The 15,499-nt window shown below is 45.7% G+C and overlaps 1 protein-coding gene across 2 annotated transcripts in view; it reads left to right on the plus strand.

Annotated features, from left to right (window-relative positions):
* The window catches only part of LOC144511797 (oxysterol-binding protein-related protein 10-like), a 198,164-nt gene that overhangs the window by 118,269 nt on the left and 64,396 nt on the right, over positions 1 to 15,499 (plus strand). For both annotated transcript variants that reach the window (XM_078242146.1, XM_078242136.1), the window contains exon 7: positions 15,334 to 15,480. In XM_078242146.1, coding sequence (XP_078098272.1) covers positions 15,334 to 15,480 — 147 coding nt within the window. The remainder of the gene's footprint in view (positions 1 to 15,333; positions 15,481 to 15,499) is intronic.

The raw sequence follows: 15,499 nt of genomic DNA on the forward strand, positions 1-15,499 counted from the left end.
ACCAAACTCCGTCTCCTGATCCCACACAACAGTTGACCATCTCACGTACAAGGTTCATTGCCCTGGTAATGGGGTTCAAGGGTTTTCAAATACAGTAAGAAAAATGACTTCTGCTAAACAAAGATGACTTTTATTTTAGTAAGGCTAGCTTGAAAAAGGAAAATAATGATGCAGATAAAATTCCAGTATGAGAAACCAGGACTTGGAAAAATGCATCTACAGTTAATATCACTACTGATTACTATTGATTAAATTTGACTTAATCAAAGCACAATAACACTTAATTTTAAATCAAGGTCTATAAATTAACTAAATATCCAATACAGGCTTAAAATCACAAGCAAAGCAGAAATAAAATGCAAAAATACAAAACAGCAAAAATTGGTGGCTGCCGGCCTCAGACCTATAGTACAGAAACCGCTGGTATTTGTTAATTCAATGGAATCCAATAACTAGTGAGATTTAGAAAGTCAATTTCCAAATCTGGCTTAACCCGTCTCAGAACTTCACAGGTAAGCATTTGCATGGCAATTGCCCAGAAGTGCAAACTTCCTCTGGACAATTGTGTTGTGCTGTGAACCATCCAAATATGCAATTTAAATCGCACACTTTCGGTAGTTCCAGCTGTGTTACACTATAATTAATGAGAACATGTTAGGAGATTTAAAGCTCTATTCCTCCTGACCTGACCACCACTACCACCCCCCCACCCTCCCAATGTTCAACATCCCATCCACTCATTCATTGCCTGTAATCGATTCGCCCCCACCTCTCCAACCTTCTGTTCCCCCGATGCCCAATCACTGCCCCCTCCCCAACTCCTGATGTCCGACTCCCCACTTTCTCAGGCCCCTGACCTCCAAACCCAACCACCACCCCACTATGTCTGACCCCCATCCCCCCAAATCCTATCCACTTACCTTAGGCACTTATCTTCTCCCTGGTCTGTCAATTTCAATTAAATCTTTAAACTTATTTGTTTTACGGCAGCTAATGCCAAAAAGAGAATGTGTCCTCCTTTAATCTGACGCTGTACTGCAGAGACAACTGCACTGCCTGGATCTTACCCGTCCTGAGTCGGAAGGTCTGGCAAGACAGGTATGGAAGAAATTTAGCATAGGTTAGTGAACGTGAAGTGGCAACCCACTCAGAAGTAGTAGTTGTGACCCACATATTTATGCAACTCTTTGAATGTAGTAAAATTTGCAAGTTGCTTATGATATGGTGTCATATCATAAGTAGAAGGAGTATTAGGATAGATGACCAAAATCTAGGCCAGTGGGATAGATGTTAAGGAGCATCTTAAAAGAATAGTGAGATATTGTAAGAATTAACATCCCTCTAATGATTGTGACTCTAAGGAGACAGGAACAGACCTGAGATTCTGTTATTCGCTTACCCTCAAGTGAAGCTTCATCATTTGTCTACCTCTTGTGAACCATTTTTCATTCTGGATAATAAATACGCCATTAACTTCGATAGTGACAATCTTCTTTGAAAATCTAATGTTTAACTTTGCCAGGTGCCTAAATTAGTTGTCTTTTGAAAGCAGTGGAGTTGTGAGGCATGCTCCTTTCCTTCTAATCTATAGGGAGTGATTTTCATTTTTCTCCAGAAGAGTTAAATTTTGAAACTGGTAGACACATAGCTTAAGGTTGAGCTAGAAAACCCCAAGCACCCTTAATTGTAATAACTTGTCATTTTCTTTTAAATGAGCAACGGCATCAGGCTTAACTGTTAACTAGGAAGTTATGTGAGACTCAGATGTTGAAGCAGTCTGGCACAGGGATTAAATTCTTGTCTTGGGGAACTCCTAGGAGTTAGAAGAGCTGTGTTTAAAGCTCAACTCCAGAGACTTAACCTCATAATCTAGGCTGACATTTACATGTGGTTCTGAGAATGCTGCACAGTTGTCTTCAATCTGAGATTTCAAACAAGGCCCTGCCTACCCCTCAGGCAATGCAGAGATCCCACGAGGCCATTCTAAGAAAAGTAAGGGAGTTCTTCTGTTTTCTGGGCAACATTTATCCTTCAAATAAATCATAGAATCCCTACAGTGCAGAAAGAGGCCATTCAGCCCATCTAGTCTGCACCGACAACAATCCCACCCAGGCCCTATCCCCTTAACCCCATCTATTTACCCTGCTAATCTCCCTAACACTAACCTACACATCTTGGGACACTAAGGGGCAATTTAGCAAGGCCAGTCTACCTAACCTGCGCATCTTTGGACTGTGGGAGGAAACCGGAGCACTCGGAGGAAACCCACGCAGACACGGGGAGAACACGCAAATTCCACACAGACATTCACCCAAAGCCGGAATTAAACCCGGGTCCCTGGTGCTGTGAGACAGCAGTGCTAACCACTGTGCCACCGTGCCGTGTTGTCAATACCTAGAAATGAGAATGATGTCAGCCAGGCTTCATGATTTGAGTGTTCCCTGATGAGTCAGCAGGCTAATCCTGGAACTACAGGTCTTTGGGCACAGAGGACAGGAGTTGTCTAGAGGAAGGGCAGTTCTTGAGCCAGGGTTCTGCACTCTATCTTCACTTTTATGCTTCTCTGCAACAGAGTTTATACGGCCAGTTTCCGACTGTTGCAGTTTGTTGGCTCAGGTGCCACAACGTAGTGTGGTTTGTGACAAGTTCCTCCCATGCATCAGTGTCGACTTCGCCTCTTCAGAGTGTTCTTAAAATGTTTCCTCTGTCCTCCTTGGGATCTTTCAAATAATACCAACAAAATTTGATTTGTCTGGTCTTTTGCCTCAGATGTAGGCCCAAACATGTGGTGCATAAACTGACTGCTGCTTTTCCAATGTTACAACAGTAACTTCAATTGAAATGGACTTAATTGGTTATGAAGTGCTTAGAAACATCCTGACGTTGTGAAAGGCATTATATAAATTCAAATTCTTTCTTTTCAGTGTCCTCTTTTTCCATTTTTCGTAGGGAGTTTGAAAACAGTGCTTTTATGGTGGTGTGCCACAAATGGTGAATTAAATTTTTGAGCACTTGTTATCAGGGCTGATTTACAACTTATGCATCAGCACTCACAGGCTTCCTGACAATTATATGACTGTCATTTATTTTTAGGTCCTGTCGGCATTAAAATGCTATCAAAAACTGAGGGGTGACCTAACGGAAGTTTTTAAAAAGTGTTTTGGGTAGGGTCTATGCAGGAATCACCTAGGGGATCCAAAGTTAATTTTCACGATTTTAAATTTGAAAATAAGCTGTCCAATTAGAGAGGGGGCTTTCATACTGCATTGGCTTCTGATAGAGGCATTGGAGAGACGTGTGCATGAGAGAGAGGCATGTGAGTGTGTGAATGCGTGTGGTTGAGAGAGAGAGAGGTGTGTGAATGTGCGCGTGAGGGAGGGGCGTGTGTGTGTGCGCGTGAGGGAGGGGCGTGTGTGTGCGCGTGAGGGAGGGGCGTGTGTGCGTGCGCGTGAGGGAGGGGCGTGTGTGCGCGTGAGGGAGGGGCGTGTGTGAGTGCGCGTAAGGGAGGGGCGTGTGTGAGAGTGCGCGTGAGGGAGGGGCGCGTGTGTGAGTGCGCGTAAGGGAGGGGCGTGTGTGTGAGCGCGTGAGGGAGGGGCGTGTGTGAGAGTGCGCGTGAGGGAGGGGCGTGTGTGAGAGTGCGCGTGAGGGAGGGGCGTGTGTGAGTGTGCGCGTGAGGGAGGGGCGTGTGTGAGAGTGCGCGTGAGGGAGGGGCGTGTGTGAGAGTGCGCGTGAGGGAGGGGCGTGTGTGAGAGTGCGCGTGAGGGAGGGGCGTGTGTGAGTGCGCGTGAGGGAGGGGCGTGTGTGAGAGTGCGCGTGAGGGAGGGGCGTGTGTGAGTGCGCGTGAGGGAGGGGCGTGTGTGAGAGTGCGCGTGAGGGAGGGGCGTGTGTGAGAGTGCGCGTGAGGGAGGGGCGTGTGTGAGAGTGCGCGTGAGGGAGGGGCGCGTGTGAGAGTGCGCGTGAGGGAGGGGCGCGTGTGAGAGTGCGCGTGAGGGAGGGGCGCGTGTGAGAGTGCGCGTGAGGGAGGGGCGCGTGTGAGAGTGCGCGTGAGGGAGGGGCGCGTGTGAGTGTGCGCGTGAGGGAGGGGCGTGTGTGAGAGTGCGCGTGAGGGAGGGGCGTGTGTGAGAGCGCGTGAGGGAGGGGCGTGTGTGAGAGTGCGCGTGAGGGAGGGGCGTGTGTGAGAGTGCGCGTGAGGGAGGGGCGCGTGTGAGAGTGCGCGTGAGGGAGGGGCGCGTGTGAGAGTGCGCGTGAGGGAGGGGCGCGTGTGAGAGTGCGCGTGAGGGAGGGGCGCGTGTGAGAGTGCGCGTGAGGGAGGGGCGCGTGTGAGAGTGCGCGTGAGGGAGGGGTGCGTGTGAGAGTGCGCGTGAGGGAGGGGCGCGTGTGAGAGCGCGCGAGGGAGGGGCGCGTGTGAGAGTGCGCGCGAGGGAGGGGCGCGTGTGAGAGTGCGCGCGCGAGGGAGGGGTGCGTGTGAGTGCGCGCGTGAGGGAGGGGCGCGTGTGAGTGCGCGCGTGAGGGAGGGGCGCGTGAGGGAGGGGCGTGTGAGTGCGCGTGAGGGAGAGGCGTGTGTGTGTGAGCGCGCGTGAGGGAGGGGCGCGTGTGAGTGCGCGCGTGAGGGAGGGGCGCGTGAGGGAGGGGCGTGTGAGTGCGCGTGAGGGAGGGGCGTGTGTGTGTGAGCGCGCGTGTGGGAGGTGCGCGTGTGGGAGGGAGGGGCGCGTGTGGGAGGGGCGGGCGCGCGTGGGAGAGGGGCGCGCGCGTGTGAGTGCGCGCGAGGGAGGGCACAGGATGTGGTTGATGTGAATAATATAGAGCTAAAGGAAAGCTCGACATGCAAAAATGGGAGGAGGTAGATAGTGGGTTACAATAATAGATTTAGATGAGGAAAGATGGAGGAGGTTTGAGTGGGGCATAAACACAAGCATGGACTGGTTAGGCCTAACAGCTTTTTTTTGTACATTGTATCGTGTGCGTGTGTGCGCCCTTTTTTCAGCAATATATATATCGCAAGACACCAATGGTCCTAATACCAATATACTTGCACCGGAGACAATTTTGAGAGGTTCACTAGGTTGACTCCTGAATGACGGAATTGCCTTATGAGGGAAGGTTGAGTAATTAGTCATTCGCGCCTCTACTTGATTGGAGTTCAGAAAAATGAGAGGTGATATTATTGAAACAGAAGATTCTGATTGGGCATGATAAGGGAGATGCTGAGAGGCTGTTTCCCCTAGTGGGGGAATTTTGAATTAAGTGACATAGTTTCAGATTGTCTATATAATACTGAATTGAGGGTTATAAATCTTTGGAATTCTCTATCACAAAAAATTGTGGAGACTGTGATTGAATACATTCAGTGCTGAGTTGGACAGACATTTGGACGAGCAGAATCTAGGGTCATGGGGAGCAGGTAACCAAGTGGAGTTGAGGTCAAATTCAGATCAGCCATGATCTTATTCAATGACAGAGCAGACCTGAGGAGCCATATAGTCTACTACTCCTATTTGTTATGCTCCTTTGACCCCTGGGGAACATCATTGTATACCTCCCTCCAATCTGAAAAGTAGTATTCACCACTTCTCTGCTTTCTGTCCCTTAGTCAATTTTGCATTCATGCTGCCACTGTCCCTTGTAATCCCACAGGCTTTAATTTTGTCATCAAATCTAATCAAGGGAAAGTCTAATAAGTGAAATTAGCACACAGGTTCGGTGACATTGTATGGAGAAGTAAAAGTTGCATCAAATATACAGCACAGGCCATTCAGTCCCAACGAATCTGTGCTCGTGTTTACACTCTACAGAAGTTTTCTCCCATTCCATCAACTTCTTTCTCCCATTCCATCAACTTCTTTCTCCCATTCCATCAACTTCTTTCTCCCATTCCATCAACTTCTTTCTCCCATTCCATCAACTTCTTTCTCCCATTCCATCAACTTCTTTCTAGCCTTTTAAGCACATCTTTCTATTCATTTTTCTATTGTGTACTTGTCTAAATTTCTTTTGAAAGCATCTAAACTTTTTGTCTTAAGCACTGCCTGTGGTAGTTTCACTTTGTAACTACTCTTCTGAATAATGGAATTTTCCCTTCTCTATTGAATATCATAACTATATGGTTTTGATTGCCCTTAGTTTTGGATTTTCCTCACAATGGAAGGATTCTCTTCTCATCTACCCTGCCCAACCATTCATAATTTTAAAGTCCTTTAACTAATCTTCTTCAAGATTTATCTTCTAAAGAAACAAGTCCCAACTTCTTCAATCTTTCCTGATAGGTGAAATATTTTAATTCTGGTACTGCCTATGGAAGTTCTTTCACATTTTCACTTGTGCTTCAATGTCATAGAATGAATACAGCATAGAATGGGGTTAATGGTGTAATAATTGTAATGTCACTGCACTGGTAATCCAGAAGTGCAGCTATTGCTTTGAGGGCACTGGTTCAAATCCCACCACGGCAGCTGGTGAAATTTGAATTCAACTAATAAATCTGGAGTTAAAAACTACTATCTCTAATGATGACTATGACAACCATAATCGATCCGGTAAAGACCCATCTGGTTCATAATGCCCTTTAGGGAAAGAAATCTGCCATCCTTATCCGATCTGGCCTACATGTGACTCTAAACCCACAGCAGTGTGATTGACTCTTAACTGACCTCTGAAATAGCTGTACAAGTCATTCAGTTCAAGAGCAACAAATACAAGCCTTGCCAGTGATGCCTACATCCCGTGAAAGAATAAAGAAAACAACTAGAATGTTTGGCTGATTGTGTCAGTACCAGGTCTTTTCTATCTAATTAATTGTTGAAAAAAGATGTGAAGCTTTTCGACTTGCGCATGGACATTTGCTAAATAATCCTCAAGTGTGCTGACAACCGATTTAAGGTTGTTAGTCAAGCTTGCAGTGCATTTACGTGTACTGGAAGTTACATACGTCAATACACAGGGCCCTGTTCTTTCCAGACAAAAGGACCATGTGCACCCATTGTACCTGTTTCAGCTAAACAAATGAAGTGATAGTCATTCACTGGTTCATTCCTCAGAGCAATGTCTTGACCAATAGGATCAAACTACCTTGTTGAAATTTCAAACAATTCTTGGCAGTTAATTGTCAGTCACCTGGTGTATTCTCCATGGCATAATTCATACCAATCAGAGTTCACTTGCCAACCAATCCGTACTTTCCTCTTGTCGTATGAATTGTTGTTTTCCCCTTATTTTGGCATTGTGGCGCAGTGTTCTGATTCGGCAAGATAATTAACGTTTATCTTTTTTGCAGCAGTACTCAAGTTCTGTACTACCAAATGACTATATCCAATTAATCTCATTCATTCTCTTTCTCCATAGCCTGTAAACTATTTCCTTTGAAGTGTTCATCCAATTCCCTTTTAAATGCTACTATTGAATCTGTTTTCACCTATTCCAGACAGTGCATTTGTGATCACAAATCATTGTGCAAAAAAAGTTCTCATGTCACCTTCTTTTGCTAAATTAACTTAAATTTGCTGCCCTCTTGTTACTAACCCATGTACAATGAAGAAGGGGAAGATGAAGGCCTAAGATGGAAAGTTGCAATGGTGAGAGATTTAAACACAGCAGGGTTGCAAAGGGAGTGGGTGACACTGGCAGGAGAAGATGGATCAACCAACATTGTGGTGACCCCCAAGTAAAATGGGAGAAGCTGAAAGAAGTCCATGTGAAATTTCTCATTTGCCTCTGGTTTTTTTATATGGAGATCAAAACCACATACAGTTCTCCGAGGTGTCGCTTGGCCTGTGGTCTCTGCAGACTTAACACTTCATTGCTTTTGAATTCTATTCCCCCAGTAATTAATCTCAATGTTTTTGTTAGCATTTTTAATTACTTTGCCAACCTATTTTACTGCTAATAAATTGTTCACCCTGTATTCCTGGATTCCTTTGCACTTCAGTTTCTATTTTCTTCAAGGTATAGGTGATTTCTGTTTTTCCTGCCAAAGTACATCACATATTTTTCTATCTTAAAGTTCACTTGTTATTTAACTGCTGTGAAATGGGTGGGGAATAACTTCCTAGATTGGTGAAGGATATTGCTGGTATAGAGTCAGGGTAACATATCATGGGCAATTACTTGTAGCAGTACTGGAGAGAAATTATGATGGGAAATATTTTATTTAGACTAGTCTTACTATTTTCAATCAATCGTGTTCTATCTGTTTTTTATCGTAATTCCTAGTTCTTTGCACCAGATGGTGCTGTACAAGAGCCTCAATTTGAACATTGAAATATTTTGCCTCGAAGTGTGATCTCCATGCCAAGTGCAACTTGCTCAAGTGTTACATGTAGTTATCACATGACTTAACATAGTCTGTAGGTGTTTGTTATTCATCCTCTGCGATCTTATTAGAATCATATTCTACCTGCTTTCTTGTTCTAATGCTAGTTAATGTGCTCATTGAACCTTTCGTGTTTATGCAAGATACAATTTATGCTGTCCTCAGTGGTAAGTGATAAGATGGTGAAAGCTGAAGGATTTCTATTGATTATAATTTTTTTCTTGTAAATGTGCCTCGTTGATTTAGTAACTTGGTAAAACTAATTTGTACCTGCCAAATGATTTGGCTCTCTTAATACTTCTAGAGTACTGTCTATCTCTGTGGCTTGTATTCATGTTTTTTCAGTTGGCTGCTTATTTAATAATGCTGGCGGATGAATGAAATATTTACTGTACTGCGCACTGAAATGAATGCTGATTTGAATTTGCTTATTGATGTACGAATCCTGAAATTCAGCGATGTCCAAAAACCAGACTTTTTTCCCCCTGCTCCAGGGAACCTTGACCCCAGCCCACGCAGTTCTGAAAAGTTTGCGGAGTTGCTGAGAACTGATTTGTGCCTGACACTTCCCGCCCTCCAGCAAACCTTGACCCCACCCAGCCCAGTGTAGATGTAGCAGGTCTTGGTTACACTCACTCTGGAAGTTGCAGACTCCAATGAGGTCGAATACTTGGCCATTGAGATCAGGAAATGTGCCTGTTCCTGCCACAATACAGAGTTTTGATGCCATTAAGGTCACCCAGATAGAAGCCAACAGGCTCAAAGTCAAACACTGTATTTGATCCCCAAACTTCATTTCAGCTTGATTGATTTTTTTTCTTGTTTTTAAACATTTCTCGCTGATGTCAGGAAGTGAGGAGAGACATAAGAGTTATTAAATCCAATGCATGAGAAATGAATTTATATCAGCAGTGACATGGCCATTAACCTAAAATGCTTTGCAATCATATCAGTTGGTTTTACTGCATCCCCTATTCACTGAGTTAAGGCATTTTGATTTGAATTGTGTTATGATTTTTTGCCCCAAAACCAGCAAGTTCTGAAATCCAGCACTGACTTAGTCTTGAGGTTGCCAGATTTGAGGTACTCTACCTGAATTAAGTGATGAAACGCCGGTACTCATTGGACGCATAGCAGGCGATGATCTTGGCTGCGATTTACATTTTTAGTGAAGTAAACACCAGTTTCTATGTCAGTAGATTTCTCACCATGAGAGTTTGTTGATTATTGACACAATACATGCCAATGAATTACATTGACATGTTTCCAAAGCTCCCAATCTGTTTCCAATGCAGCATTAATTTGCACTGCATTGCTAAAATTGGCGCATAATTCATGAACACATTCTGATGGTTAATTTGAATAACCTTTTCAATTTTGAGGTGTCAGGAAATTAAATTGACTCAATCAACAAAATTTAAGATGTTGCAGTCTTTCTTATTAATTTATCTAATGTTGAGTGCAGTTGTGCTGTTGAATACGGTGATGAATGAAGACCTTCGTAGATTGGATGCATGTGATGGTTAGCTAGTTTTCTATTTCTATTCCTATCATTGGTTTTTCTTTTAAATTTCCACCATACCTGATTAGTAGGATTGATGGGAGATGTGCTTCAACTCTCTCTCCAAATGTTACTTTTGAACATGATCATTTAACAAGCCGTTCAGAGGTATACAAGAGCAACATCGTTTAATTTGTCCATCAGCTTTCCCCTTTTTAACATTTCTTTCATTAACATTTAGTCTTTATTTTTAGATTTAATTCAGGAACTTATTGTTTGACGGTGCAAATGAGGAAATGAACAATTTTTTTGTACAAATTGTTTAAATCAATAGCAAGGGAGGTTTTAAATGTATTTGTGTAAACAGGTTCAGTCTATTTTCCAAAGCAGTAAGAGGTGATCTAATATGATTTTCCAGATGATGAGACGTTTTGATAGAGAAGGTGGAGAAAAATAATTCTGTGATGAGTAGACCAGTAACTAGAGGTTGTAGATTCAAAATCATTGGCATAAGACCTAGAGATGGGATAAGGACAAATTTTTTGTTCAAGAGTTGTCAGGATTTGGAAAGCTCGCCTGTTGAGGTCGTGGAAACTGAATCCAGAGAAAATTTTAAAAGGGAGTTGGACAGGCATTTGAGGATGAGGAAATTAACAGGGATATGGATAAAAGTGGCCATGCAGGACTAAACCTGATGGCTCTTTCAATGAGCCAGCTCTGCAAAACAGACTGAATGACCTATTTCTGTGATTCTCAGTGGCAATATGGGTGCTGGATAATCATGCACAATTACATAGGATATATAGGATATATGGCACAAAAACAGGCCATTTAGCTCAAATTAATCTATGCCAGTGTTTATGCTCCACTCTAGCCTCCTTCCATCTTTACTCATCTGATCTATCATCCTGTCCCTCTATTCCCTTCTCCCTCATATGCTTGTCCACCTTTCCCTTAATTGTATCTGTACTACTTGCTTCAACCATTTCTTTGGTAAGTGAGCTGCACAGTCCTATCATTCTGGATTAAAAAAAATATCTATTGCATTTTATTGTTATTTTTATTTTCCAAGTTCTATTCTCAGCCCCTCAAAGTCAGCTTTTCTCCTTCTGTTAAACTAATTTTCATCATACTTATGCCCTGCACTATCATCTTAACGTGTATTACACTATGGTCGCTGTTGCTTAGAATTTTACTTCTCTTGTCTGCTCTAGTTCATGTCCCATTACTAGAACTGATGGCTAATGTTCCCTTGGGCTTTTCACATATTGGGTTTGAAAGGTGTGTGTATGCATTGTAGGAACCTCATTCCCTTATCGTCTTTAGCTGCCTCTTCAGTCCAATTATCATGGTAGTTGAAACCCCACTTTGATTATTATTCCATTTTTTTTACTCAATTCTTCAATTTTCTGCATATTTGCCTGATAGCTGTGTTCCTTTTTTCGACTGACAATGCATTATGTCTAATAATTAAAGCTGCTCCAGCTCCCCATTTTCACTTGCTATCTTTTCTAAATGTCTTATGTCCTGCTATGTTTAATCACCAATCCTGGTTATCCTGTAGCCTTGTCTCAGTAATCTGCACTACGTCTGGTTCCTCTCAACACATGATTGTATTCAGCTCTCCTGTTTTATAATGGACATTATTTGCATTGCTGTACACATTTTAATTCATTTTTAATAGGATTTCCCCCTACTTTGTTTAACTTTCCTCCCAATCAATAGCTCTATACATTCCCTTGCGGTCAATGTCCTCCCTTACTTTATTTTTTCCTAAGCTCTCGTGTCCTCTTTTTAGGGTGCTGTGTTTCTTGTTCAATCTTCCCACCAGTATAGCCTTTGCTACCTCCCTATTTACTCTTTCCACTAGGTCTCAGGTCACATCCTAGTTGAGGTGGAGCCTGTCATGTCAATAAAGCTCCTTCCTATCACAAAACTGGTTCCAGTGTCCCATAGAAAGGAACCCCTCTTTCCTGTACCAGCCCTTCAGCCACACATTAATTCACCTGATCTATCTGCTCCTAATGCCAATTTTCATGTGGCTCAGGCAATAACCTGGTGGTTTACAGAATAGCAGAATTTTTACAACACAAAGAAGCCAATCGGCCGATTGTGTTTGTGCAGACTCTTCAAATGATCAGTTCCCTTAGTGCTATTCTCCTGTCTTTTCCCCATTATCCTGCACATTTTTTCTTTTCAGATAACAGTCTAATTTCCCTTGGAATGCATCAATTGAACCTGCCTCCACCACACTCTTGGACATTGCATTCTAGACCTTAACCACTTGCTGCATGAAAATGTTTTTCTCGTATCATTTTTGCGCTTTTTGCAGATTTCTTTATTGAGTCCTCTCATTTTCAATTCTTTCATTGTAGGAACAGTTTCTCCCTATCTACTCTGTTAAGACCCTGATGATTTTGAATACCTCTATCAATTCTCCACTCAGATTTTAATTTCTCCAAGGAACTCATTCCTAACTTCCTCCAATTTATCGTCATGACTGAAGTTTCTCATTCCTGGAACCATTCTTGTGAATCTATTCTGCAATCTTCCCCAATGTCCTTCACGTCAGGGTGGTCAGGTGGCAGAGTGGCTAGCATTGCTGCCTCTCAGCGCCAGGTACCTGGGTTTGATGCTGGCCTTGGGTGACTGTCAGTGTGGAGTTTGCACATTGGATTTCCTTTGGGTGCTCTGGTTCCTCCCACAATCCAAAAATGTACAGGTTAGATGGATTAGCCATGGTAAATTTGCGGGGTTATGAGGATAGGGCAGGAGTGTGGGCATGGGTAAGGTGCTCTTTCAGAGAGTTGGTGCAGACTTGATGGGTCGAATGGTCTTTTCTACACCTTTGGAATTTTAGGGATATCCTTTCTAAAGTGCAGTGTGCAGAGCTAGTCTACAGAATCACCCGAGTGGAATCCCCTCCACCCTCGTCTCCTCCCGAGTGGAATCCCCTCCACCCTCGTCTCCTCCCGAGTGGAATCCCCTCCACCCTCGTCTCCTCCCGAGTGGAATCCCCTCCACCCTCGTCTCCTCCCGAGTGGAATCCCCTCCACCCTCGTCTCCTCCCGAGTGGAATCCCCTCCACCCTCGACTCCTCCCGGGTGGAAACCCCTCCACCCTCGTCTCCCCCCGGGTGGAAACCCCTCCACCCTCGTCTCCCCCCGGGTGGAAACCCCTCCACCCTCGTCTCCCCCCGGGTGGAAACCCCTCCACCCTCGTCTCCCCCCGGGTGGAAACCCCTCCACCCTCGTCTCCCCCCGGGTGGAAACCCCTCCACCCTCGTCTCCCCCCGGGTGGAAACCCCTCCACCCTCGTCTCCCCCCGGGTGGAAACCCCTCCACCCTCGTCTCCCCCCGGGTGGAAACCCCTCCACCCTCGTCTCCCCCCGGGTGGAAACCCCTCCACCCTCGTCTCCCCCCGGGTGGAAACCCCTCCACCCTCGTCTCCCCCCGGGTGGAAACCCCTCCACCCTCGTCTCCCCCGGGTGGAAACCCCTCCACCCTCGTCTCCCCCCGGGTGGAAACCCCTCCACCCTCGTCTCCCCCCGGGTGGAAACCCCTCCACCCTCGTCTCCCCCCGGGTGGAAACCCCTCCACCCTCGTCTCCCCCCGGGTGGAAACCCCTCCACCCTCGTCTCCCCCCGGGTGGAAACCCCTCCACCCTCGTCTCCCCCCGGGTGGAAACCCCTCCACCCTCGTCTCCCCCCGGGTGGAAACCCCTCCACCCTCGTCTCCCCCCGGGTGGAAACCCCTCCACCCTCGTCTCCCCCCGGGTGGAAACCCCTCCACCCTCGTCTCCCCCCGGGTGGAAACCCCTCCACCCTCGTCTCCCCCCGGGTGGAAACCCCTCCACCCTCGTCTCCCCCCGGGTGGAAACCCCTCCACCCTCGTCTCCCCCCGGGTGGAAACCCCTCCACCCTCGTCTCCCCCCGGGTGGAAACCCCTCCACCCTCGTCTCCCCCCGGGTGGAAACCCCTCCACCCTCGTCTCCCCCCGGGTGGAAACCCCTCCACCCTCGTCTCCCCCCGGGTGGAAACCCCTCCACCCTCGTCTCCCCCCGGGTGGAAACCCCTCCACCCTCGTCTCCTCCCGGGTGGAATCCACTCCACCCTCGTCCCCCCCCCCCCCCCCCCGGGTGGACACCCCTCGCCTCCCCCTGGGTCCAGGCCCCACCCTCCCACCTGTCTCCTCCCCCCAGGTCCAGCCCCCCTCCACCCCTTGTTATTACCCCATCCGCCGGCCTTCCCTAAGTTGAGAATCTCTCGCCCCAGTCTCCACTGACCCCCCCCCCCCACCTTCCCCAACGCGTGCCCCCCCCCCCCCCCCCCGCCTTCTCCCTCCTCCAGCCCGCTGTGGTTTCCCCCACCCCCCCTCAGTCAAATATTTTATTGGAGAGAATGACACAGGCATCCTCTTTCACCATCATGCAGCCATTTATAGTATAAACAGATTTCAGAGAGCAGTTCACCTGTCGATCCTCATGACGAGTGCATAGTCCAAAGGGATTAGAGAGAGACCTTGATGAACAATCTTTGCTAAGTCAAGTATAACTGTAGGTAGCTAGAAAATGTAATTTCTATCATTTATTCCTGAGCTGCTCGATATTCTGGTTCAACTTTATAGAAAAGGAAATCTGTCATTTCATTCCTTCCTGCAGTTTCATTTCCTATTTAATTTTTCATATTCTATTTTGAGAGGGTTGAATAATTAAATGACAGCTGAATCTTGTGTGTATGTATTTTATTGACATTCGGAATGATCCCAGATCAATTGCAGCATCTGTTTAACTGATCATTGCATTAAGAGCCTTTTAATGCCTCGACAGCAAGCTTGGGGTTACAAAGGCAAATAAAGAACAAAAATAGTGTTCTCCATGATGAAATAAAAAATCTTAACCGCGTGCACCAGCTGAAGCTGTCAAATTTGCTTTCAGAAGAAACTGGTTAAACCTTGCTGAGAAGGTCATGCTTGAGGAGCTTCAGAGCGTGCTGCTTATCATTAAGGCTTTAAGTCCGGATGTCACATGACTGAATGAAAAGGATGGTTTCAGATTTGATTGATTTCTAATCCAGTGGAGTAAGGGAGGGGGGGGCGGGGGGTGGGGGGGGGGGGTGGTTGGAGGATGTGAGAAAGCCGTAGAAAGCTCAGAGTAAAACGTTGCCACCTTAATTTGCTTGTTCTCAATAAGCTCTCTGTATCTTTATAAAAAAAGACCTGCATTTAGACTAATGTCAAACTTAGATGCAAGATCAAATGGTTTGCAGTCTTGCAGAGTGAGTTCATTTTTAAAACATGGTTGATGTATGTATTTCAGAACAATGAAATTGCTGTGCTGTGGAACCTTACTAACAGTTCCTGCTTCTAGCAACGTTGCTTTGTCTGTACAAAGGGAATTCCAGCACATAAAGAGGATGGGGGTTGGGGGGTGGTTTTAAAACAGACTGACGTTTGTATCAAAACTGTCTTAACATTTGAAAGGGTTTTTCCATCCCACCCAATCATCTAAATTATTATTTTTTTGGCAGCAACAAAATCCTGAAGTGATAAATCCTGAAGATGAGATAACAGACACTGAGGAGAATGTAGAGGAAGACTGGGGAGTCATGGATGATCAACGTAGCGTCATACTACACCTCCTTTCTCAACTGAAACTCGGCATGGATCTTACTAGGGTATGTAATCAAATCAAAC

The sequence above is a fragment of the Mustelus asterias genome, chromosome 2 (genome assembly GCF_964213995.1).
Source record: "Mustelus asterias chromosome 2, sMusAst1.hap1.1, whole genome shotgun sequence".
NCBI classification, from domain to species: domain Eukaryota; kingdom Metazoa; phylum Chordata; class Chondrichthyes; order Carcharhiniformes; family Triakidae; genus Mustelus; species Mustelus asterias.